General features: G+C 34.1%; 1 protein-coding gene across 3 annotated transcripts in view; it reads left to right on the top strand.

Moving 5' to 3' along the window:
• The window catches only part of CDH18 (cadherin 18), a 951,076-nt gene that overhangs the window by 857,030 nt on the left and 68,553 nt on the right, over positions 1-25,493 (top strand). For 2 of the 3 annotated variants that reach the window (XM_053714609.1, XM_053714611.1), the window contains one exon: positions 5,400-5,518. In XM_053714609.1, the coding sequence (XP_053570584.1) occupies positions 5,400-5,518 (119 nt within the window). The remainder of the gene's footprint in view (positions 1-5,399; positions 5,519-25,493) is intronic. The other variant, XM_053714610.1, reaches the window with a different exon arrangement.

The following is a 25,493-nucleotide window of genomic DNA, read 5'->3' as shown; positions in this document are numbered from 1 at the left end:
ACGGGAAAGAAAAAATCTCTTTGCAGGAGGCCTTATCTTGAAGCCAATTCTGTACCCTTCTGAAACAATGTTCTGAATCCAGAGATTGTGAACGGAAATTAACCAAATTTCTTTGAAAAAACGTAATCTGCCCCCTACCAGCTGAGCTGGAATGAGGGCCGCACCTTCATGTGGACTTGGGAGCTGGCTTTGGTTTTCTAAAAGGCTTGGATTTATTCCAGACTGGAGAAGGTTTCCAAACTGATACCTCTCCTGAGGATGAAGGATCAGTCTTTTGTTCCTTGTTGTGACGAAAGGAACAAAAAACGATTATTAGACCTAAATTTACCTTTAGATTTTTTATCCTGTGGTAAAAAAGTTCCTTTCCCTCCAGTAACAGTTGAGATAATAGAATCCAACTGAGAACCAAATAATTTATTACCCTGGAAAGAAAGGGAAAGCAGAGTAGACTTAGAAGACATATCAGCATTCCAAGTTTTAAGCCATAAAGCTCTTCTAGCTAAAATAGCTAGAGACATATACCTGACATCAACTCTAATGATATCAAAGATGGCATCACAAATAAAATTATTAGCATGTTGTAGAAGAATAATAATGCTATGAGAATTATGATCTGTTACTTGTTGCGCTAAAGCTTCTAACCAAAAAGTTGAAGCTGCAGCAACATCCGCTAAAGATATAGCAGGTCTAAGAAGATTACCTGAACACAAGTAAGCTTTTCTTAGAAAGGATTCAATTTTCCTATCTAAAGGATCCTTAAAGGAAGTACCATCTGCCGTAGGAATAGTAGTACGCTTAGCAAGAGTAGAGACAGCCCCATCAACCTTAGGGATTTTGTCCCAAAATTCTAATCTGTCAGATGGCACAGGATATAATTGCTTAAACGTTTAGAAGGAGTAAAAGAATTACCCAAATTATTCCATTCCCTGGAAATTACTTCAGAAATAGCACCAGGGACAGGAAACACTTCTGGAATAACTACAGGAGATTTAAAAACCTTATCTAAACGTTTAGATTTAGTATCAAGAGGACTAGAATCCTCAATTTCTAATGCAATTAGGACTTCTTTAAGTAAAGAACGAATAAATTCCATTTTAAATAAATATGAAGATTTATCAGCGTCAACCTCTGAGACAGAATCCTCTGAATCAGAAGAACCAATATCAGTATCAGAATGATGATGTTCATTTAAAAATTCATCTGAAAAATGAGAAGTTTTAAAAGACTTTTTACGTTTACTAGAAGGAGGAATAACAGACATAGCCTTCTTAATGGATTTAGAAACAAAATCTCTTATGTTATCAGGAACACTCTGAATATTAGATGTTGATGGAACAGCAACAGGTAATGTAACAGTACTAAAGGAAATATTATCTGCATTAGCAAGTTTGTCATGACAAACAGTACAAACAACAGCTGGAGGAACAGATACCAAAAGTTTACAGCAGATACACTTAGCTTTGGTAGCTCCAGCACCAGGCAGCGATTTTCCAGAAGTATCTTCTGACTCAGCTTCAACGTGGGACATCTTGCAATATGTAATAGAAAAAACAACATATAAAGCAAAATTGATCAAATTCCTTAAATGACAGTTTCAGGAATGGGAAAAAAATGCCAGTGAATAAGCTTCTAGCAACCAGAAGCACAAAATAATGAGACTTAAATAATGTGGAGACAATAGTGATGCCCATATTTTTTAGCGCCAAAAAAGACGCCCACATTATTTGGCGCCTAAATGCTTTTGGCGCCAAAAATGACGCCACATCCGGAACGCCGACACTTTTGGCGCAAAAGAACGTAAAAAATGACGCAACTTCCGGCGACACGTATGACGCCGGAAACAGAAAAAAAATTTGCGCCAAAAAAGTCTGCGCCAAGAATGACGCAATAAAATGAAGCATTTTCAGCCCCCGCGAACCTAACAGCCCACAGGGAAAAGTCCAATTTTTAAGGTAAGAAAAAAATGATTTATTCATATCCATTATCCCAAATATGAAACTGACTGTCTGAAATAAGGAATGTTGAACATCCTGAGTCAAGGCAAATAAATGTTAGAATACATATATTTAGAACTTTACATAAAAGTGCCCAACCATAGCTTAGAGTGTCACAGAAAATAAGACTTACTTACCCCAGGACACTCATCTACATGTAGTAGAAAGCCAAACCAGTACTGAAACGAGAATCAGTAGAGGAAATGGTATATATAAGAGTATATCGTCGATCTGAAAAGGGAGGTAAGAGATGAATCTCTACGACCGATAACAGAGAACCTATGAAATAGACCCCGTAGAAGAAGATCACTGCATTCAAATAGGCAATACTCTCCTCACATCCCTCTGACATTCACTGCACGCTGAGAGGAAAACCGGGCTCCAACCTGCTGCGGAGCGCATATCAACGTAGAATCTAGCACAAACTTACTTCACCACCTCCATAGGAGGCAAAGTTTGTAAAACTGATTTGTGGGTGTGGTGAGGGGTGTATTTATAGGCATTTTGAGGTTTGGGAAACTTTGCCCCTCCTGGTAGGAATGTATATCCCATACGTCACTAGCTCATGGACTCTTGCTAATTACATGAAAGAAATTATATATAAGGGTATTTAAACTCTCCATATTTTTACACAATAAATTACTCATATACTTACAGTCTGTCTTTCCCTATCCTTTGAATCCAAGAACATAGCTTCAATCCATGGCACTTACTCAACCATATAAATGGTACAACAATGGATCAATTTTTACGGGCATTCTCTTTACCCATTACCTGCTTATTACTTCAGTAAATTAAAGTCAGTGAAAAGTCCATGAAAGCTCTAGGAATATATTTGAATTTTTGCCCAGTATGAATGAAGAAAATCTGGATATCCTAAAAATATTGCAGACATAAGGTATTTGGAATAAAGAATTCAGATGACGCAAAAAATACCCAATATGAGAACAATGTTTTCATACAGCTTTATGGGATTGAGATATTCTCCTATTAATACTGAAAAATAAATACACATGAAATCAATTAGGAATGAGGTCAAATTAAAATGAATAATGCATTATTTTTATTTTTTTAAGGAAGTAAAATGAAATCTTGAAAATACAGTGCCATTTTACATTTCAAATATCATATGTAAGATGTCTGGTTATGGGGTCGATCACAATCCTTTAGAAATCTGAATATTTTTCTACAAAATTCACCATTAAAGTATACAGAAATTTTTGCTGATAAGTCATTTGATAAATAATTTCTACAAGATTATGTCAACCCCAATATTTTTAGGCAAAGGTCACTTTAATTCAAATTTTTCATAGTTAAAAAAATAGTTGTTGTTTTATATATATATATTGTATTTGATTGTCCTGTATAAGATTATTTAAGATCCACAATGAATATTATTTTCCATTGAAAAATAAATAAAATATCCATCTGCAGGTTTCTTTACTTCTTGAAATCTGCACAATAACTTAGTAAAGCCACATCCTATATTATAAAAGGCCAAGGCCAAGTGTGTTTGTCTGAAGCCGTCATGCGCAGTAGAGACTGCTCGCGGACAAACACACCTGGCCTTCAGCTGCAGAGTAGTGTGCACTGCGGAAGCTGCCTGGTAGGGGCGTGACCAGCATCGGGCGTGCCGTGATGGGGGCGTGACACATCCAGAATCGTTTCAGATGCTAACCAATGACTTTTCTGTGATCACTCCCACAAGTTTGTGTACACACTAGTTGATTTGACTTTTGGATTTAATTTGTGGATTTAATTTTTTGGACTTATGTGTATCATCACTTTGGTTTGAACTTTTGGATTAATTAATTTTTGAATTTCTTGGACTTTTTGGTTCTGTTAGCATCACCACATTGGATCACAACAAATTGGATGGTTTAACATATATATTTTTTCAATTTTTGGACTTATTAAGAGAATTCTCAGTCACAATTTTTATTTCTCACTTTTTGCAAGTGATACTTGGACATCACCACTTTCATGTTAATTGTTATTATTATTTTCCTGTCTATGTAATTTAATTGTTCATGAGACATTATATATATGTGCTACAACTCTCTATATATATAACTGCCGGCGTTTCAGCATCAACATCACTTAGCACCACCAACATTTAGTGCTTATCTTAATATGAGGTTCACATTTAGACAACCCATTTTGTGATACACCACTATCAACCCTAAGTGAATAAGCTACACACGTGTGTTTCTGTTTTATATGGTTTTATATAATATTTCCTGCAGTTCAGGTCAATAATACATTTGTTTTAATGATGCTCATGTTTTAACGTTCAATATTAAATACTTTTATGTACCTTTTAGAATCTTGTGCTACATATATGTTTCAATCTATGTATATATATTGATACAGCACAATTACTATAATTGTAGCTGAATTTCAGTACTATATCGTTAGTTACATCATCCACACTCAACCTTATCGGACCTTGCCTTCATTGGCTCTCCTTTCGGACTAACATTCTGTATACCATGACTCACTATATCAAAGCTGATAAGGTCTCTCTTTTTTTATATAGTTTTTATTGCACTTTTTGAAGTTTTTTTGGCATATGTTAGAGTGGACTATTTTATACAGTCTATTGTTTTGCTTTGTTTATTTTGTAATGTTTTTTTTTTTTTTAAATTGTGATGACAATATCCTTGACATTGGAAGAGATTCTATGCAGAAAGACATTAACCGTTGTTAGACAGAAGCAGCAACAATAATTCAACTCTTGCTGCTCTGACAATTGGGGTACAGATCTCTTTTAATCTCCCCATTTTTCAGTGGCAATGTTGCAGTGTTTATTTTTTCAGCAAAATATTAGTTTTATCAATAAGCCCCATTTTTAAGTGGCTTTGCTACTTAGCCTACTTGACAGCCCCTGCTCATGTGCGATTGGCCATACATTAGAGGGGGTGGTATTGCAGAAACATCTGCTTGTGTAATGATAAATGTGGACAGCGGATGATGCCTGCTTTTCACATAGCCAGGCGGGTAATGGTCCCCAGAGCGTACTTTGTCTGCTGGGCAAATGATGAGTGGAGGCAAATGAGTTATATTGAATCTAGACTTTTAAAATAAAGTAATACAAAAATAAAGTATCTCTTTTTTTTCAAGAAATTAATCTTACTAAAAAAATGATATAATAACAGTGACAGCCAATTTACATATAATTTGCATTTCATTTTTACAAACATCTGTTAATTGTTAAACCTTTCAATCAACATGCATGCTATTGACCTTAAATAGTTATTTGCATTGTTAAACAATGTTTTACACTGACTGAACAAATGTTCATTTCCTTTTTTAAGAAAATAATTTGCAAATCATATAAGCTTTTTTTTTTTATTATTATTATTTTTTTATTTAAATAACTAATTCTTCTTTTTTTTCTAACAGACAACCCTACCCTTGTGAGCTATGTTTCCATTGGGATCAAAGTTTTAGATGTGAATGACAATCCACCACATATTGCAGATGAAGACATTGTTGTTTGTGAGAATAGCAGAGCTGGCCAGGTACAACTAATATATTTTATATTTTATTTTATTTTGCATGCAAACCATTTATGTTTTCAGTAAATTTTGTACGTTGTTAATTTGCTAGTATCTTATAAAGTAATCAAAATAGAAGCTTTTTATTATGCAATATATGTATTTTAGATACTGTTGTTCACTAAAGGAACACTAAACTCAATTTTAAACATTCATGATTCAGATAGAGCATGCTATTTAAGAAACATTCCAACTGACTTCAAGTAACAAATTGTACGCAATCTTTTTATATGCATACTTTATTAGACACCAGTTCCTACAGAGCATGTGCAAGAGTTTTAAAGTGTATACTTATAAAAGTCTGTGATTGGCTGATGGTTGTGACTTGAAAATGTGGGCCAGCAAATTAAAGGACATTTTGAAATTTGTTAGAAAAAAATCTATTTCTCATTTAAAACTCAGAGCGCGTTAATAGCGAGTGCTATTACATTGTCTTTTTATTATGCATCTTTCTACTGTATTATGCACTTCTACCGTATTTAATGGTCTTAAGATTTCTTTTTTACTAAACATATTATTGCATGATCTGTTATTTTACATGCCTTCATTTTAAATCACTTGTGTTTTTAATAAGAGATATTTACAAATTGAATATAAGCAATGCTGCAAAGTACTGTATCTATTTGCTAATTTATTATTGAGGTCTAAACTCCAAATACTGAATTAATATTAAATGTTACTCATGGGTAATTTTAAATGAATTAAAACTAAATTATTTTTCTTCCAGTTTTATAAATTCAATGTTATTATGGTAAAATTGAACATCAGTGTCCAATATGGAACATTTTGACAAATATGATACATCTCAGGAAATGTTCTTGCTTTTATTAGAATAAAATAAATAATGACTTATTTAATGTTTGTTTCATTTTGATAGATTTTAGGCAATGTGTATATGATAAAATATAGTGCAAATCCCAAGGTTAAAGTAATGAAAATAAGATATTCTCAACATTAGAAATGCTGTAGTGATGAGCTAGTGCTGGTGTCCTAAATATGGTAATAATACAATCATAATTAATCCTTATATACATATGCAGAGGATACATCAAACAATCAATTTATTTTATTAGTTCCAGAGATAAAATAAAAAAAAGTAATTGTTTTGTTGCCCTTTATTTTCCCAATGATCTAAAGCTCTTCACTCTGGCAAGATTATCTAAGCAGTCTTTTCACTACTGTATTTTAGAAAAGACAAATTTTAACTTAAAGGGACACTAAACACAATTTTTTTCTTTAATGATTCAAACAGAGCTTGCCATTTTAAGCAACTTTCTAATTTACTCCTATTATAAATTTTTCTTTGTTCTTTTGCTATCTTAATTTAAAAAGCAGGAATGTGATGCATAGGAGCATGCCCATTTTTAGTTGAGAACCTGGGTTATGCTTGCTTATTGGTGGGTAAATGTCAGCCTCCAATAAACAAGCGCTATCCATGATGCTGAACCTAAAATGGGCTGGCTGCTAAGATTTACATTCATAATTTTCAAACACAAATAGCAAGATAACAAAGAAAAGTTGATAATAGGAGTAAATTAGAAAGTTGATTAAAATTGCATGCTCTGAAAGAAATAAATTGGGTTCCGTGTCCCTTTAAAGGGATATGAAACCCAAAAAAATATATTTTTTTAATCAGGCAGATATATTACGATTTTAAAAACATTTCCAATTTGCTTCTATTATAAAATTTGCTGTGTTCCATTTTTATTCCTTGTCAAAGAGATTTCTAGGTAGGTGTCTGGAACATTACATGGCAAATTGCTGCCAGTTAGTGCTCTTGGAGATGGATAACATTCTTGCAAACTTGATACCATAAAGTGCTCCAGAACATGCATGCTTCTGAGCTTATGTCACTGCTTTTCAACAAAAGATAAAAAGAGCATAAAGAATGTCTGAATAATTAAAGAAAAATATTGGGTTTAAGCTTTCTTTTAGAGCTATTAATCTCACTATGCAATGTTTTTGAAGTGTGGGAGAGACACATATATACATAGTAACATAATAGATGAGGTTTAAAGAAGACAGAATACATCAAGGTGAACCTAATATAATATAATGCTAAAATTAGGCCCTCAAAGATTTACATAATTTTTCCTCCATGCCGGTGAATATTTTTTTTTTAGACCCATAGAATGAAAGGAAAAATGGCAGAAACTTTGATGTTGATTTCCATGTGTTTGTGACAGGATCAGCTACCATTGGTGCCTATAAGATATTTGTATATTATATTTGAAATAAAAAATGCAAATAGAGGCGTGCAATGTATAGAGTTTGAGGGACATAAATTGCAGCTATACCCTCACCAATTACGCCAAAGGAGAAAAGGGATATGAAACCAGTTGTTTCTGCATTGATAAAAGCAAGGATCAGATATCGTTGGGCATTCCCATTATGACATTCCTTTATTTACAATAAAAGCCCATACTACTCTTGAAGAAGGGTTGGAGATTCAATGTTAAGCAAATGTAAATTGCAATGTATTAGGAATGAGTTAGAATAACCTCTCCCTCATTGTCCACAAAAAAGGCAATTGCACGAATGGGGAACATCTTGGACAAAGATAACCACTCAACCCCTGAATTTCTGGAAGAGACAAATACAGAACAATCTTTGGCAATTATAAGACCTAACAATAAAGACTGATGATAACTATTGAGTGGTTTGGTACTAATATTAATTTATATTGAGGCCTTCTTAGGACATATTTTAAGAAATCTTATGTGGTGAAAGGACGTCAGTAATTTATTATTATTTTGCTGTTCAAATTGTTTTCAATTATGTATTACAAAGTTCATAATTAACTAGTTACAAAGCCTTTCACATTTTATATTGGGCTATATATGGTTCTTCTCAATACTCACTACTTATAGTAAATGAGAGTATTTGACAGTAAACGTATATGATATTTATGAGTTATTGAAGTATTTTGTATTTTTTCAAGTTTTATCTATAAGGATAATTTATGGGTTTACCATGATTTTTCATGAATATCCTATATGAGGTTAGAACTGGTTAATTCCTGGTTGTATAGGACATTTTTAATTTCATATGGCAGCCCTCAAAGCTCAACCACTTTTCTTCAACACCTTTTATGTTGCTGCACCTGTTATTATTTTCACAAAGATTAAGGGTTTCCCAGTACTAATAATATGATAGTTTAAAGATCACTATATCACTATAGATTATTTGCAATGTATACACAACACTGTTCAATTGTATATTTTTGTTGTATACTTTCTATCTTGGAGATGGATAACATTCTTGCAAACTTGATACCATAAAGTGCTCCAGAACATGCATGCTTCTGAGCTTATGTCACTGCTTTTCAACAAACGATAAAAAGAGCATAAAGAATGTCTGAATAATTAAAGAAAAATATTGGGTTTAAGCTTCCTTTAAGAGCTATTAATCTCACTATGCAATGTTTTTGAAGTGTGGGAGAGACATATATATACATAGTAACATAATAGATGAGGTTTAAAGAAGACAGAATACATCAAGGTGAACCTAATATAATATAATGCTAAAATTAGGCCGTTAAAGATTTACATAATTTTTCCTCCATGCCGGTGAATTATTTTTTTTTATTAGACCCATAGAATGAAAGGAAAAATGGCAGAAACTTTGATGTTGATTTCCATGTGTTTGTGACAGGATCAGCTACCATTGGTGCCTAAAAGATATTTGTATATTATATTTGAAATAAAAAATGCAAATAGAGGCGTGCAATGTATAGAGTTTGAGGGACATAAATTGCAGCTATACTCTCACCAATTATGCTGAAGTAGAAAAGGGATATGAAACCAGTTGTTTCTGCATTGATAAAAGCAAGGATCAGATATCGTTGGGCATCCCCATTATGACATTCCTTTATTTACAATAAAAGCCCATACTACTCTTGAAGAAGGGTTGGAGATGTAAAGCAAATGTAAATTGCAATTTATTAGGAACGAATTAGAATAACCTCTCCCTCATTGTCCACAAAAAAAGGCAATTGCATGAATGGGGAACATCTTGGACAAAGATAACCACTCAACCCCTGAATTTCTGGAAGAGACAAATACAGAACAATCTTTGGCAATTATAAGACCTAACAATATAGACTGATGATAACTATTGAGTGGTTTGGTACTAATATTAATTTATATTGAGGCCTTCTTAGGACATATTTTAAGAAATCTTATGTGGTGAAAGGACGTCAGTAATTTATTATTATTTTGCTGTTCAATTTGTTTTCAATTATGTATTACAAAGTTCATAATTAAATAATTGCAAAGCCTTTCACATTTTATATTGGGCTATATATGGTTCTTCTCAATACTCACTACTTATAGTAAATGAGAGTATTTGACAGTAATGGTATATGATATGTATGAGTTATTGAAGTATTTTGTATTTTTTCAAGTTTTATCTATAAGGATAATTTATGGGTTTACCATGATTTTTGATGAATATCCTATATGAGGTTAGAACTTGTTAATTCCTGGTTTTATAGGACATTTTTAATTTCATATGGCAGCCCACAAAGTGCAACTACTTTTGTTTAGCACCTTTGTTGCTGCACCTGTTATTATTTTCACAAAGATTATGGGTTTCCCAGTACTAATAATATGATAGTTTAAAGATCACTATATCACTATAGATTGTTTGCAATGTATACACAACACTGTTCAATTGTATATTTTTGTTGTATACTTTCTTTTTTCTTTTTCTTTTCTTTGTTTTCTTTTGTCTTTCAATGATTGCATGTGAGCTGCACCACACTAAAGGCCAGATTACAAGTTGAGCGCAAAATATTGTTTCAACTAAAACGATATTTGTGCTCAACTTAGTAATACCAGCACACACAAATGTATGCTGGTATTACAAGTTAGGTGCAATGCGAAAGTGACCTAGTTTGGTTTGCAATAAATTTGCACTCCATTTATAATAGAGCCCTAATTGTTTGACGGTGGGTATAATGCCAATTCGGCTCCTTACCAATACTAGGACCATCCCGTTTAAGTGGAACCCTGGACGTGGGGGAGGAGAATTTCAGATTCTTTTAAAAGGTACCATTCATGTTTTCTAACTATAGTTTTACAACAAAACTAGATAGTGGGGGCAATTAAGATAAACACACAATATAAGAGGGTTACACTCAAATAGAAAGCAGAAAAAAGCCATCTCTGATTAGAGATCATAAAGCCCATATTGTAATGTTGCAAGAAAAACATTTTACATCCACACAAACTCCTATATACTGGAGTGCTGCATTCCTGGTTCAGCACCATGCAGATGGTAGTAAGAAATTAAAGAGTTTCAATTTTTGTAATGCTCATCTTTGAATTTCCAAGAGGAGATCAGGGGCAAAGAATGCTGTTTTTTCATACTATTAGGCTGATTTCAGGGTTTCCTGGTAGTTTAGTAAACATTTATGCACTAAATGAAAATCACTCAGTTTTTTTCCAGACTCAGAAAGCTTTTAACTATTAGAAAAAATATTTTTATATTAGCAGTTGACTTCAATTTAAGGATAAAAAAGACACATTTTCCGCTATACCCATTTCTTCCAGTAATCAAAATAAGAAGATTTTGTGAGACTTTTTTCTTGACTACAGTTTGAAATGTAAATATCTGGCCGGTGTTACACAGGAGGGATAAAGAATATATTTTTATTTCCTCAGTTCATGGGTCTTACTTGATGATAGACTATGGGGCAGAAATATCTAGCTCTGAATGGAGCTTGGTGCCCCTGTTTCTGCACAAGCCTTTAGGCTCGCCAGAAACAGCAGTTATGAAGCTGTGGTCTTAAGACCGCTGCTCCATAACTAGTCTATCTGCTCTGAGGCTGCAGACAATAATCCACCTGATCCTATACGATCAGGCTGTTTGACACCCCCTGCTAGCGGCCTATTGGTCACAAATCTGCCGGGGGGCGGCATTGCACAAGCGGATCATGTCGGACAGACCGATAATAAATTGGCCCCTATGTGTTTATAAGTCAGATCCTATTGTTCCTGGTATATTCAGCTAATATTATTCAAAGTACCTGGTCTGACCAATAGCGGAACTTTCCCTGAGAGGGTTTTTCAACCCCTCGAAGACCAGATCATAGGCCAATTTGGCCAAAAACTTTAAGAGCAAATTCATCAGTTTCTGTCAGAGAAGAATAATTCCACTGATAATCCTTGCACGGAGGGGGGATTGTCAGGACCGCAGAAACTTAAATATACGACTGGGAAGAAGAACTGCAAACATCTAGGTCAGTTATGGAAAGGGCATATTTTATGAAAGTAGGACTGACTTTTACAGGTAGTGCTAACCTGAGGGCAAATTATCTTAAAGTGGTCTTTAGGTGGTATCTGCATTCTTATAAAGTAAAGCATTAGGAGATAATAAAGAATGTTAGCCCCTCCCCAGTGTTTTAGAGGATGTACAGAGGAAGGTTCCTTCTTTATATGTGGTGGACAAGCCCAAAGATATAAAGGATTGGGCATGAGATGGCTGAGCTAAGGGTATTACTTGGCATGGATTTGGTTCTTACACCTAAACAGGCTTTATTACATATCTCCATGGTAGGACTACTAAAAAAAAATCACATAAATTAATTGCATTTATATACACGTACTGTTAGAACCTGTATAGTCAAGTAGTGGAAAACAGAGGTTCCTCATTTCAATATAGTCCTTAATAAAATAAGGTTTTATCATTATATGTCTGACCTCTCCTCTAACTTTTTAGATAAGAGGGGTGAATATATAACTACTTGGGAGGAAAGCATTTAGAGAATAGGCACAGTTAAAATTCAGGATGGACTAATTAGAGTAAGTGACAACACCCAGGGGGGTGTGCTCGCTGGCAACTTAATTTTTCTTTCTTTCATTTTTTTCATTATTTTTATATATTATTGCTGTTTGGTTGCAGGCTTCACTGGAGAATTGCAAAATTGCTACCCTTGAGTAGGAATATCACATATCTAAACTTGAAAGAGAGAGATTAATAAATACAATCACTTTTACTGGTATGATCAGATTTACCTTTTAAAATCTTTTTTGGTAGCATCAGTTCTATATGGACTATCCTACTATAAAATGAGTGTTTAGTCCTCTTTTAACAGACATTTTGCTTAATTTGGTGTAAGCACTAACTTTCTTGCATTCATTGATAGATAAACGTATCATACTAGACGTAGCCAAGATCAAGATGGATAGACTTGTTGCAGATATCCAGTGTATTCAATTGATGTTTTGTTCACATTTCTAAAAATGCATTACATTTCAAAGAAAAAATGCAAATGTATTATACATTTCTAGAATATATAAAGTTGTATCACTTAATCTTTTTAAATTTAATTAACTGATTTTATAATCATATCATGAATTATAATGTATTTGCTCATAAAACTGTCCATGGTGCTGTGATATTTTTTTCCATATGCGTATGTAAAGCTGTGATCATTGGAATCTCTATTCCCTATCATCTGCTCAAATAGCAAGTTCATAGCTGTGATTCCTGACTTTCCTTTCAGGAACCAAGAAAGTCTAGGTTAATTGACTTTAACCCCTAGACTGACAGAAATGCTTGAATGCATTAGTGCAAAATCAGACTTAGTTTTTTTTTTTAATTGTTACATGCAGAGATATAATTAAATTCTTGCCTCTTTGTGGCCCTTGAAGATTGGATTTGGACAATATTAACTTAAAGGCTTTATTATAAATTCATTGCAAAAAGCCAAACTGAGTAAAAAAAAGCTATGAAATAAAACAGTTATAAAAAAAAGGTTAAGAATTATGGGAAGCACTGTATGCTCTGTTGCAAAGGAAAAAAAATGTTTACTATGAACATTTCTAAGTATAAATACAATTTTTCAAAAAGTTAATGTTCCATGTTCATTTTTATATTTACCCTTCAGTAGTATTACAGTGGGTTACTCTGGTTCCTTTGACAGTTTGTTACAGTTTGTATGTAAATGTAGATTAGACAGAAGTTAGGGATACAAAAGATAGAAAGAAAAGAAAGAAAAGTATTGGGAGAAAAAAGGTCATATGACTTTTAAGCAAGAGAAAAGGGAAAACATATTAAATAAAATAAAAAAATAAAAAAACGTAACGGTCAACTTGGTGAGGCCTATGTCCCTGAGGGCCTTATTATCAAAACATTGCTGGCATGGAGAGAAATCATGCAACATCTTTGTTTATGTCAGTACTATATTGTAATGATGGGGTCTTTGCTTAGCATCCAGAAATCTGCAAAGCTAAATAAATAGTTCTCAAGCTAAAATGTGCTTTTCTATAATTGTGTCACCTCACTGTGCTGACAATACTTCTTAGACTATGGGGGATATTTATCAAAGGTCTGGCGGACCTGATCCGACAGTGCGGATCAGGTCCTCCAGACCTCGCTGAATGCGGAGAGCAATTCCCTCTCCGTATTCAGCATTGCACCAGCAGCTGCTGGTGCAACGCCGCCCCCTGCAGATTCGCGGCCAATTGGAGGTGTCAATCAACCCAATCGTACTCAATCTGGATAATTTCCGCGATGTGTGTCCGCCTGCTCAGAGCAGGCGTACAGGTTATGGAGCAGCGGTCTTTAGTCCGCTGCTTCATAATTGCTGTTTCTGGCAAGCCTGCAGGCTCGCCAGAAACACGGGCCCTCAAGCTCCATCCAGAGCTTAATAGATAGGCCCCAATCTCTCCAAACCAGAAAGCTTTAGAGAATTGGGCCCTGAGAAAAGACCAATCACATTCAGAATTTTATTGGAGTAGTTGACTGAGCAAGTGTTATGCATACTCAGTCTAAATGCTGTCATATACTGTATTTAGAAAAAGAAAATAAAGAGATTTATAAAAAAAAGAAAAAAAAATTGATCCTCAATCCATGCCTATATTTTATTTTCATGCATTATTCCAATAGTACCCTAGACTTGAAGAGAAAGAAGACAAAATAAGCTGAAATAAATCATTTTTGCACTGAGCAATGAATTTGAGACAATTTATTTCAGGAGAGGTCAAAAAAATTGCAGGACGTCATGTTTTACCTTGCTGTATAAAATAGGAATTATAACTTTATGAGAAGGCCACAATAAACAGTGACTATGCAGGTCAAATTCAGACTCTACATTGAATATTTATATATTTGTTTTCACAAAATGTAATTTAAGTTTACATATGGAATTGCAAATGATCTTCTCTAATTACAAACAGTGGAATCCAGTTAAGTGACTTGCATTACTATAAAAATACTCTCCCTATATAGACACAGCATTCCTGTTGTCGTGGAAGGTGATGTTTATGAAGCTACTAAGCTTTCACCCATATGTCACTACACACATTACATTTGTTCACACAATGAGACATGAAAATTCATGCAATTAGTATAATTACATGAACACACATATTCAATGATTTTATTGTCTCTGCTCTCATATTTCATGTGAATAAAAAGACTCAGTAGTGTATAATATAAACTAAAGGAGATATTATGTTTTCAGTACATTGTAAACTGTTTTAAGTTTCACACATTTTTTGTATCCATAGCAGGTCATTATCTAACATTAATACCTATAAGGTGTGGTGTTTGCATATTGGTGCACTGGGCACTTACAACATATGTGTGTATGCCACTAAAAAAAACAGTAATACATTTTACTATAAGCATTTTTGCTAATAGCAATACAGGTACAAATCCTCAAATCCGGAATTCCAAAATCCAAACTTATTCTGAAATCCAAACTTTTTATATTAATATTTTAAAAAAATAACAAATGATTATTTTTCCCTGAATGTATCACAATCTTTTTTGCCTGTGGCTTTGGTTTGTTTTTTTGTGTTTTAAAATGCAAATAATAATCAATATTAATTTAAAACAACACATCTTACCATTCTGATTACAGTACTGTAATATCTTTCTGAGGGTACTATGTATACAAATGTATTAAAAATGATATAAAACTACCATTAGGTGGCATGTATAAGCTGTATTATGACATGTAAATATTTCTTAAAGTAAATAAGATATTGCTGTTTACACTTTGTGCCAGTCCCCTCTAAAACGTCCCATTTTTAAGATACAAATATTCCAAAATCCAAACCTTTTCCAGTCCCAAGCAGTTTGGATAAATGATTTTCTACCTGTATATTGTAAAAAATGATTTTACTTAAAATTGAAATGCACCCATGTAATTTTGACCTTTCTATCGCCAGATACAAAATGTTTTTATATTAAGGAATTCCACATTCAAAGTATTATGTATTGTATAATACATCTACTGCTGAGAGATATGCAAAAAGATATATATGTGCATGATCGAAAAATTCGGTTCGGAGGTTTTCGAATTTCGTTTCGGATCGATTTGAATTTGGAAAACATCGAATGAATTCGTTTCGGATTTGTTTCGGATTCATTCGGATTCGAAAAAATTTAGCTGGATTCGGTTCGATTCGGTTCGGAAATTCGGAATTTCGGTATGTGTGCTGTGTATTAGACTAGTATTATGTACTGTATATTAGGTGTAACCCATAGCAGAGTTATATAACCTACTATACTGTACAATACTAGTGTAATCATTGTCCATCCGAATTTACAGAATAAATCCGAACTAATTCGGATTTATTTGGTAAATTCGGCAGTATTTTAATTCAGAAATTCGGTTCGATCCGAATCTCCGAATTTTCTGAATTTTCCGAATTTTCGAATCGAACCGAACCGAACCGAATTGCACATGTCTACAAAAAGAAGCATCAATGTCTACATGAGTTCTTGTGGTGCAGTCTACATGCCTTACTCTGGTGTCTGAAGAACACAATTTAGCCACAGAAACCATTCAAGTAAATTATGATATAAAGAAACATATTCAGTGTGACAATGTGGTACTGATTGTCAGTAATTACTCTTGTGTGTATCTGGGGTGATCAGTGAGTAAATGATTACTAATATCAATATCACTCTTACATAACTACTCTCACATACACTCACCAACTTTTAGGTTCCATATGCACACACCAAATCAACTTCACAAAACCTTACTAGCAGAGGCGTAACTAGAAACCACAGGGCCCAGGTGCAAGACTCTAAGAATCCCCCCCAAACAAAAGTGAATTTTATACATATTTTTTTTTTTTTTTTTACATTTAACACAGAAAATAAATGTGAATCAGATTACATGTCTGCAAAAGGAGGTACCCTGTCTGACCCCCTATTACTGTATATAGTGACACTTTTTAACCCACCATTACTGTATATAGTGAGTCAGTGACCCAGTCTGTAGTCTAATGGTGAGATGGCTGGCCTGACCCTACCCACCCCAGTATTTTATAAAGTGACCACAGTAGTCTATGACATAGTCCAGCCCTCCCTTACTGTATATAGTGGTACTGTATAGTGACACTGTTTACCCCCTCTCCCCATGCTGTAGTAACAAGGTCTGTAATTTTTGCTGGTTCCACAAACATGCACACACACACATACATGCATAAATGCACACACAGTCCCATACATACATACACACACACACGCATGCATAAATACACACACAGTCACATACATACATACACAGATACACACACATAAACAGCAATGGGTAAAACAGAAAGACTAACCCCTGTAGTCAGAGACACTAGTGAAGCATCATGTCACACTCACATGATAACAGGGCAGGCAGTAAAAAAAATTAAGCTGGGCCCCCACCCTTGGGGGCCCAGTCGCAATTACGACCTCTGAACCCCCTGTAGTTTTGTCCCTGCTTACTAGGGCGATCACACTTAAATAATTTTCACTAGTATTCTCATACAATCACAAATTATTGCTAGCCTTAAGCACAACACATCCCTGCATTAAACCTACACACATGTGCAAGCTCAGATGCATGCACCTATAGCTACCTATAATCAGTCCAAAAGATGAGGTACAGGTAGGGGTTAGGCAAGGTGCGTAGGTCAGAAATTAGTTCAGGGTCAAGATCAGGAGGGCAGGAACAAAACCACTAGGACAGAGAAAGAAATTGCATTTTAAAACCTCCCATTCAGACTTGGCACCAAAGAAACTACAGAGATCACATCTGAGAAGAGATACATACATAGCACTTTCCTGGTTCCTATATACTAAACTGAAGGGAGCACTAGAAAACTTTTTTTTTACTAATTATAAAGAAAAGTGCAAAAAAATGTTTTTTTTAATTTTAACCCCATTTACGGTATCACATTCCTATTCACTGTTATTTTATGTTCCCATATAAGGTATAAAAAGAAAGGCCTGTTTGTGTGTTAATACCATAAAATATAAAATGTATGGATATACTTAAAGGGACAAGCTAGTATAAATTAAACTTTGATGATTCAGATAGGGCATGCAATATTAAACAACTTTCCATTTTACTTTTATCATCAAATTTGCTTTGTTCTCTTAGTATTCTTTGTTGATAGCTAATCTAGGTAGGCTCATATGCTAAATTCTAAGCCTTTGAAGGCCGCCTCTTATCTCATTTTGCATTTAGACAGTTTTTCACATGCTAAACAGCGTTAGTTTATGTGTGCCATATAGATAACAATGTGCTCAGTCCCGTGGAGTTATTTATGAGTCAGCACTGATTGGCTAAAATGCAAGTCTGTCAAAAGAACTGAAAAAAAGGAACAGTCTGCGAAGGCTTAGACACAAGATAATCACAGAGCTAAAAAGTATATTAATATAACCGTGTTGGCTATGCAAAACTGGGAAATGGGTAATGAAGTCATTATTTATTGTTTTAAACAATAACATTTTTTGGAGTAGACTGTACCTTTAACAAGAGAGTGAATAATTATGGTGAAACCAATAGTGAGCAAAAGAATGCCTGTGTGATTTAAGAATGTAAACTGGGAAAACGGCATTAAGGGGTTAAAATGCAGAATGCTGCATATGGGCAAATAGCAGGCTTTGAAGTATATGTTCTGGGGCATATTCACATCATGGTCATGATTTTTCACCTTAATCTCCACTCAGCATGTGGGATTCAGAAATACATGATTACCTTGTGAGGAGTATCTTGACTTGCAATCCTATCTTGACCTTGCTATGTGAAATCTGACATGACTGTCTCATTTTTGTTTTGTTTTATTGTTTTATAGAGGGTGTTTTTTATTCATATGTTTTATAATGTTCACAAAATATATATTCGTGATGCTGTATTCTTGATGGTGGAAGATGTTCTATGTGATAGGAAGTTAGCAGTTGCAAGATAAAAACATCTCCACTTTTATCAGTGAGATCTTAGTGTTGTGAATGAGATGTGTTAAATTTCTATTAATTGTCTATATCTATTCTATACCTAATGAAAATACTTTTCTACAGTCCTGGATAAAAAGCACACAAACAAATAAAATGTTCTTCTTGCAACCTGCCTTATCTCTGCAATTATTAAAACTCAAAATTAAAGTAAATATTCTTAAACCTTTTAAGGTTAATTAGAAGTAGCATTCTCAAAAGGAATGCCCCATTTCAGTTAGTTTCATTGCATGCATTCAAGTGAAAGCATTGGAAATTTGTAGTTTAATATAGAATTGCTGGTCAAACTTAAACTATTAATAGGTGTTGAAGTTAATGGACGTGTGGGAGCTTTCTGTAATTATATTTAGCTATTTTATCCGTAGCATTGTATGAGTGATTGGCTATTTGTCTCTTGAGTTCGATACTACTTCACCATCAGTTATTGGCAGATTACCTGATTAATGACTGGTAATTTTTCCAACTTTGCACTAAAGTAATAGCAATAAAAAAATGTTTAATGGTTGATGAAATGTTTTCTATTATGATCTCTAAGTTTAGCAACTATAATGTAATCTAGATTTATGTTTATATGTCCATCAAGATAACAGAAATGTCATGAATTCGGAAGCGCTATCATTCCTGTTCAGTTTGTAGCAGGAATGATTTAAATAGAACTTAGTAAAACCAGTGTAGTGTACAAAATTAAGTGATGTGTTTTTGCTTTGCTTCTGTACATGATTTATCTTTTTTAATTATGTGTGCATTGATCTGCAACCTCTTCTGTATTTTCTGGAGCAAGTGGGGTGATCAGAGCGCACAACCAATTGTGTGTGTCAGTATGGTGATATTTATGAAGCTTTCAGTACCCTGTGTTATTTTTTCCTCTTTTTTTTACCCTTAGTGCGTTATAATATATAACAAAAACAGGTTAGCTCTTGTTTTATCTTGTTCACTTATACTAAATTGATAGAAAAGCAACAAGCAAATTGGATATATCTTTATTGTAAAACAGTTTTTCTATTTATGGATTGGATGGATAGATAGATACTTTTGCAGGATGTTTTAGAAAAATAATTAAGAAATTTTATTTGCATGTGTATGCGTCACACAAAAGAAACATACACCTAGATTATGAGTTTTGCACTAAACAGGGTGCAAAACGAACACAACCAAAGTTGTGTTATTTCACTATCCATAGAGCTGCCATTATGAGTTTCTGAAAGCCTCCTTGTGCGTGCGATATGGTGGTGTTAAGCTCCATACCGCACGAAAGCCAAGGGCGGAGAATACGTGCTTGTGCATGCTTTCCCCCATATACATCAATGGGGAGAGAGTGTTAGAAAAAAACCTGAAAGTGCGGAATGAAAATTCTCCGTAATGCAATTGATGTCTATAGGGGAAAAAAGTTACATTTCAACCTAACACCCTAACATAAACCCCAAGTCTAAACACCCCTAATCTTCTGAATCCGACATCGTCACCATTATAATAAAGTTAGTAACCCCTAATCTGCCGCCCCCGACTTTGACGATACTAATACAAGTTAATAACCCGTATTCAGCCGTTCATGACATCGCAGACACTATAATTAAGTTTTTTTTTAGAATACTAGAGATTAGGGGGTAACAGAGTTATATACTTACAGGATTAGTCTTAGATATATCTATATTTGTATACTAAGTACATTAATTCTTCATAGTATTATTAGAAGACAATACCTGTAGTGGAGTCTTAGATTAGACAGAACCAGACAACTAGTATAACTAATTGTAAAAAAGATACAATTAAGTATTTAGAAACAAGCTCCACAAGTTTGAATTAATCATGTACTCTGCATATAATATGGTAAATTATGTATAGAAATGTTCATTTAAAAGTTCCATCACATTCATACATTCTATATTTTATTACTTGGACTAGGAACACACATGCATACAATAGCTTAAAGGGCCACTATAAATAAATATTTTCTATGCCTGTTACTAACTAACTACCCCAAATACGCTTTTTATCAATAGCATTTCATGAACATATCTCTACCGTATATCAGAAATCTTGTCTGCAAATTTAATTGTTTTCCAAACCCACTCCGTGGGTATCCTTTGCTCTGTACCAATCCGTTTACAATACCTAGGTTTCAAAATGGTGCTTTTAACACAAAGTTATTGGTTTAAGTTTTTTGAACACGCAGTGCTGAAAATAGTGGGCAGGATAACGTGACATCATCGGCGAATAAAAGATATAACTTTTAGAGCGTTATGAAACTTCGTTTTGGATAAAATATAGGTCAGTAGGTTTTTATTAATGTTTATTAACTTTAATATGTTAGTTGTTTAGCTTAAAAATTATAACAGAAATTAATCCTTTAAGCAAAAAGAATTAAAAACACTTTAACCAGGTAGATTATAAATCTCACAGCTGCTGAAAAAAATATATCCGTTTATATTTATCTAACAGCCATAAAACTAAATATTAAGCAAAGCTATATTAAGCCCTTACAATCTGAGGGCTATATTACTTTTAATTATAACAGCTAAGTTTGAAGGCTGTAAAGTAGCACAAGTATGGATATTTCAGCAAGTCATTAAGTAAACCTGGTAAGCGGTTAAAAATTAGCAACAAGGAGAGACAAAGCTGCTCCTGTCGGAACTTGACGTGCGTTTCACAAAGAACGCTTCCTCAGAGGGGGACTATAATTTAAGTTATTAACCCCTATTCTGCCATTCCCCGACATCACCGCCACTATAATAAAGTTATTAACCCCTAATCTGCCGCCCCAACATCGCCACCACTAATAAAAGCTATTAACCCGTATTCCGCCGCTCCCTGACATCGCCGCCACTAAATAAAGTTATTAACCCCTAAACCTCCGGCCTCCCACATCTCTGTCACTAAATAAACCTATTAACCCCTAAACAGCCAGTCCCCCCACATCGCAAAACACTAAATTAAACTATTAACCCCTAAACAACCCCCTAACTTTAAATTAAAATAACAATATAACTAGCTTTAAATAAATAAAAACTTACCTGTGAGATAAATATAAACCTAACATTAAACTATAAATTAACCTAAAATAACTAATCTAATAAAATAAAAAAACTACCAATTAAAATATCTAAATTATTATAATAAATTATAAATTGCAAAAAAAATTCAAAAAAATATAAATTACAACTAAAAAAACCCAAACCCTACGAAAGGGGCATTTGCATGGGCATTTAGCTCTTTTGCATTGCCCTTAAAAGGGCATTTAGCACTTTTTCAAAGCCTAAACCCTAATCTAAAAAAAAAAAATACACCCCAATTTTTTTAAAAAAAAACCTAACACTAACCCCAGAAGATCTACTCACGGTTTCTGAAGTCCGGACATCCAGGCAGCGAAAACTCTTTAGCCAGGTGGCGAGGTCTTCATCCAGGCAGTGAGGTCTTCATCCATCTCGGGGGTGTCTTCTATCTTCATCCCGGCGGTGTGGAGCGAAGCTCTCCTGGATCCCATCCTGCGTGGAGCGTCCTCTTCATACAGTCGCCGCCGTACACTGAAGATGAATGCAAGGTAACTGTTTCAAAATGGCATCCCTTGCATTCCTATTGGCTGATTTGATTCTTCAAATTCAAATCAGCCAATATGATAATAACTTCTGAAATTCTATTTGCTGTTCCAAACAACCAATAAGATGAGAGCTACTGAAATTCTATTGTTTGTTTAAATCAGCCAATAGGATTTCAGTAGCTCTCATCCTATTGGCTGATTTGGATTTGAAGAATCAAATCAGCCAATAGGAATGCAAGAGACGCCATTTTGAAATGGCTACCTTGCATTCAGCTTCAGTGTATGGCAACGACCTTATGAAGAGGACACTCTGAGCATGATGGGATCAGCTTCCAGGATGGCTTTTTGCTTAGAGTATAAGTTACAGTGTTGCAACAACATCACTGAATGTTTAAAGTTATAGCGTTTTTGGTAAGATTTATGCATATTCTCTTAGCGGTACCGCACAGCTTATGGTGTGTTTTTAGGTTGTTTCACGTTTTTGTATGTATGTTTACCTAATGAAAAATGGGTGGAGGATAGACATCCCACCTGTTGTAAACCGATCACAGCTATTGTATTATTAAAGCGTTATAAAACCTTTTGTGCAGCCTTTGGTCCTACTTTGACTTTACACGTATTATGTGTTTTGTTCTTACTTTATAAATATCTTATACATAGAACATATTCTGCTATGTGCAGAACATTAGAATGTGACATATTTACGGTAAATACACACTATAACAGTTTAATAAATATGAATATTGCATAAATATGTTTTACATGTTTTCTTCTACTTGACGGTGTGTATATATATATATATATATATATATATATATATATATATATGTTTGTCTATGTGTACATATGTATTTATGTTTTTATATGTGTTTATATGTCTGTAAATACATATATATATAAATGCATATGTACTCATATATAGACATATAAACATACATACATACACATTTTTAGACATGTATATGTATGTATCTCTATGTTTAAGCCCTTTCCCTGCATTTTTTTCCCTAACACCTGAGATATCACATGTTTGAGCCCTTATAACTTTTTGTGCATTTCTTTTTTTATATATAATTTTTATTAGATAGTGTTAATATGAGTTTAACTGTACTTTGTAATGTATTTTTGATGTGTTTTGTGGAACTTTTTTGTTTCACAAAACAGTTATCCAGAGCTCCGAGGACAGGGAATCATTCTAGTGTACTTTTAACTCATTATACAAGAGTAAAACCCAATGCACGCTAACAACTGTGAAATACCCCTTTTTGTTTGCGCGCAAATGTTTGCGCTCCACTCAAAATCTGGCCTTTTGTAAATTACAATTGAACTCATATAAACACTATCTGTTTAAAATATTTATATATAAATATTTTTTTTAAAAAAAGGTATTTAACTGCAAAGGGCTATATTGTATATAACCATATCTAAATATGTGTATTATAAGGTAGCCCTCAGTTTACGCCGGGGTTAGGTTCCAGAAGGAATGGTTGTAAATCGAAACCATTGTAAATTGAAACCCAGTTTATAATGTAAGTCAATGGGAAGTGAGGGAGATAGGTTCCAGGCCCCTCTCAAAATTGTCATAAGTAACACTTAATACATTATTTTTAAAGCTTTGAAATGCAGACTTTAATGCTAGACAGCATTATAAACCTAATAAAATAATCACACAACACAAAATATATAATTAAACTAAGTTAAATGAACAAAAACATTTGCTAAACAGCATTATAACCCTAATAAAATAATCACACAACACAAACTTCACTTGCATTTTTCTGCAAACAGTTCTTTCTATGCATTCCAATCTGGACTGAGTTATAGACAGGAAGATCTTGTTCCTTTGAAATCTGCTCGATAGCTCAGGTCTGGTTAAACTGAATAATTTCAGCTTGCTTGGCTTTGCTGCAACACAAGCGGACAGCTCCACCTACTGGCTATTTTAATAAATGCACTGCTTCTCAATACTTTTCAATAGCAGTCACATGACTGAAAAAAAAGGTTGTTATTCTGAAACGGTGTATATATATGTGTGTGTGCCTATGTATTTAGGTGTTTTACTGAAAATATACTGTACATATTTCCCATTCCAATGTTCTTCACAAACAGGAAATCGTTATTTTTATTATAAATATATTTTTCTATAAATATATCTTCACTACCATGATCCATGATTGATGTCAATAAATTAGTATGCAAGTGCACCCTTTAGGAAACACTTTTCTGATGACAATAATGTCAGTTCTTTTTCCCCTCCCTTCACTACTCCTTCCACTTACACTCAACACACAGGGTTGTTTTATAAAGATCTCTGGATTTCAATTCACTTATTACTTTACAATACACAAACACACATTGCACCCCCACTAATGTTGGGATTATATCTAAGGATCGTTCATACTTTTACCCGGTCCAAGCTAGAAGTCTTTGTATAGAGATGTACCAAGAAGCGGTACAGAGGGACATCCTAATGTTACATGACACTCTTAGAGACTCACATTCCACTAGTAAACATAACATCTCCCATTCCAAAAATTGGCTCTTAAACAAATACAGGAAAATCCCAATATAGGGTTTACCCAAGCGGACAAAGGGGGGGGGGGCATAGTAATACTAAACACCAGTGATTATATTAAGGAAGCTACCTCTCAATTGAATGACCCAAATACGTATATTAAACTTTTTTTTTTTTACCCCACCCATTCTTATAGCAGGGAACTTCTGAATTTCTTAGACACTGCATTGGAGGGCTTCCTTACTAGGGAAGTTTTTGATCACCTACTTATAGATGATCCTTTAATACCCACCTTCAGGGTTGTACCCAAGATTCATAAAACTCTTCACAATCCCCTAGGTAGGCCAATTGTGGCGAGCATGGGGTCTCTCTGTGAGAGACTGGGAGCCTGGCTTGACTCTATTCTCCAACCCATTGTCACATCAGAGATAGTACACATCTATTGCAGCAATTAGAACAATTCATGTAGCTTCCTGACTTCCAATGGCTCACTATAGATGTCACAGCCCTTTACTCCCGTATACCCCATGCCAAGGGGCTTGAAGCCATGGGTCATATGATCAGAAGATACACATCTTTCTCTGATGAGTACATTGAATTTTTGGTTTCCACCACCAGATTTTTACTCATGCACATCTACTTTGTCTTTG

The sequence above is a fragment of the Bombina bombina genome, chromosome 5, assembly GCF_027579735.1.
Source record: "Bombina bombina isolate aBomBom1 chromosome 5, aBomBom1.pri, whole genome shotgun sequence".
NCBI classification, from domain to species: domain Eukaryota; kingdom Metazoa; phylum Chordata; class Amphibia; order Anura; family Bombinatoridae; genus Bombina; species Bombina bombina.
This window is presented reverse-complemented; position numbering and strand designations above follow the sequence as displayed.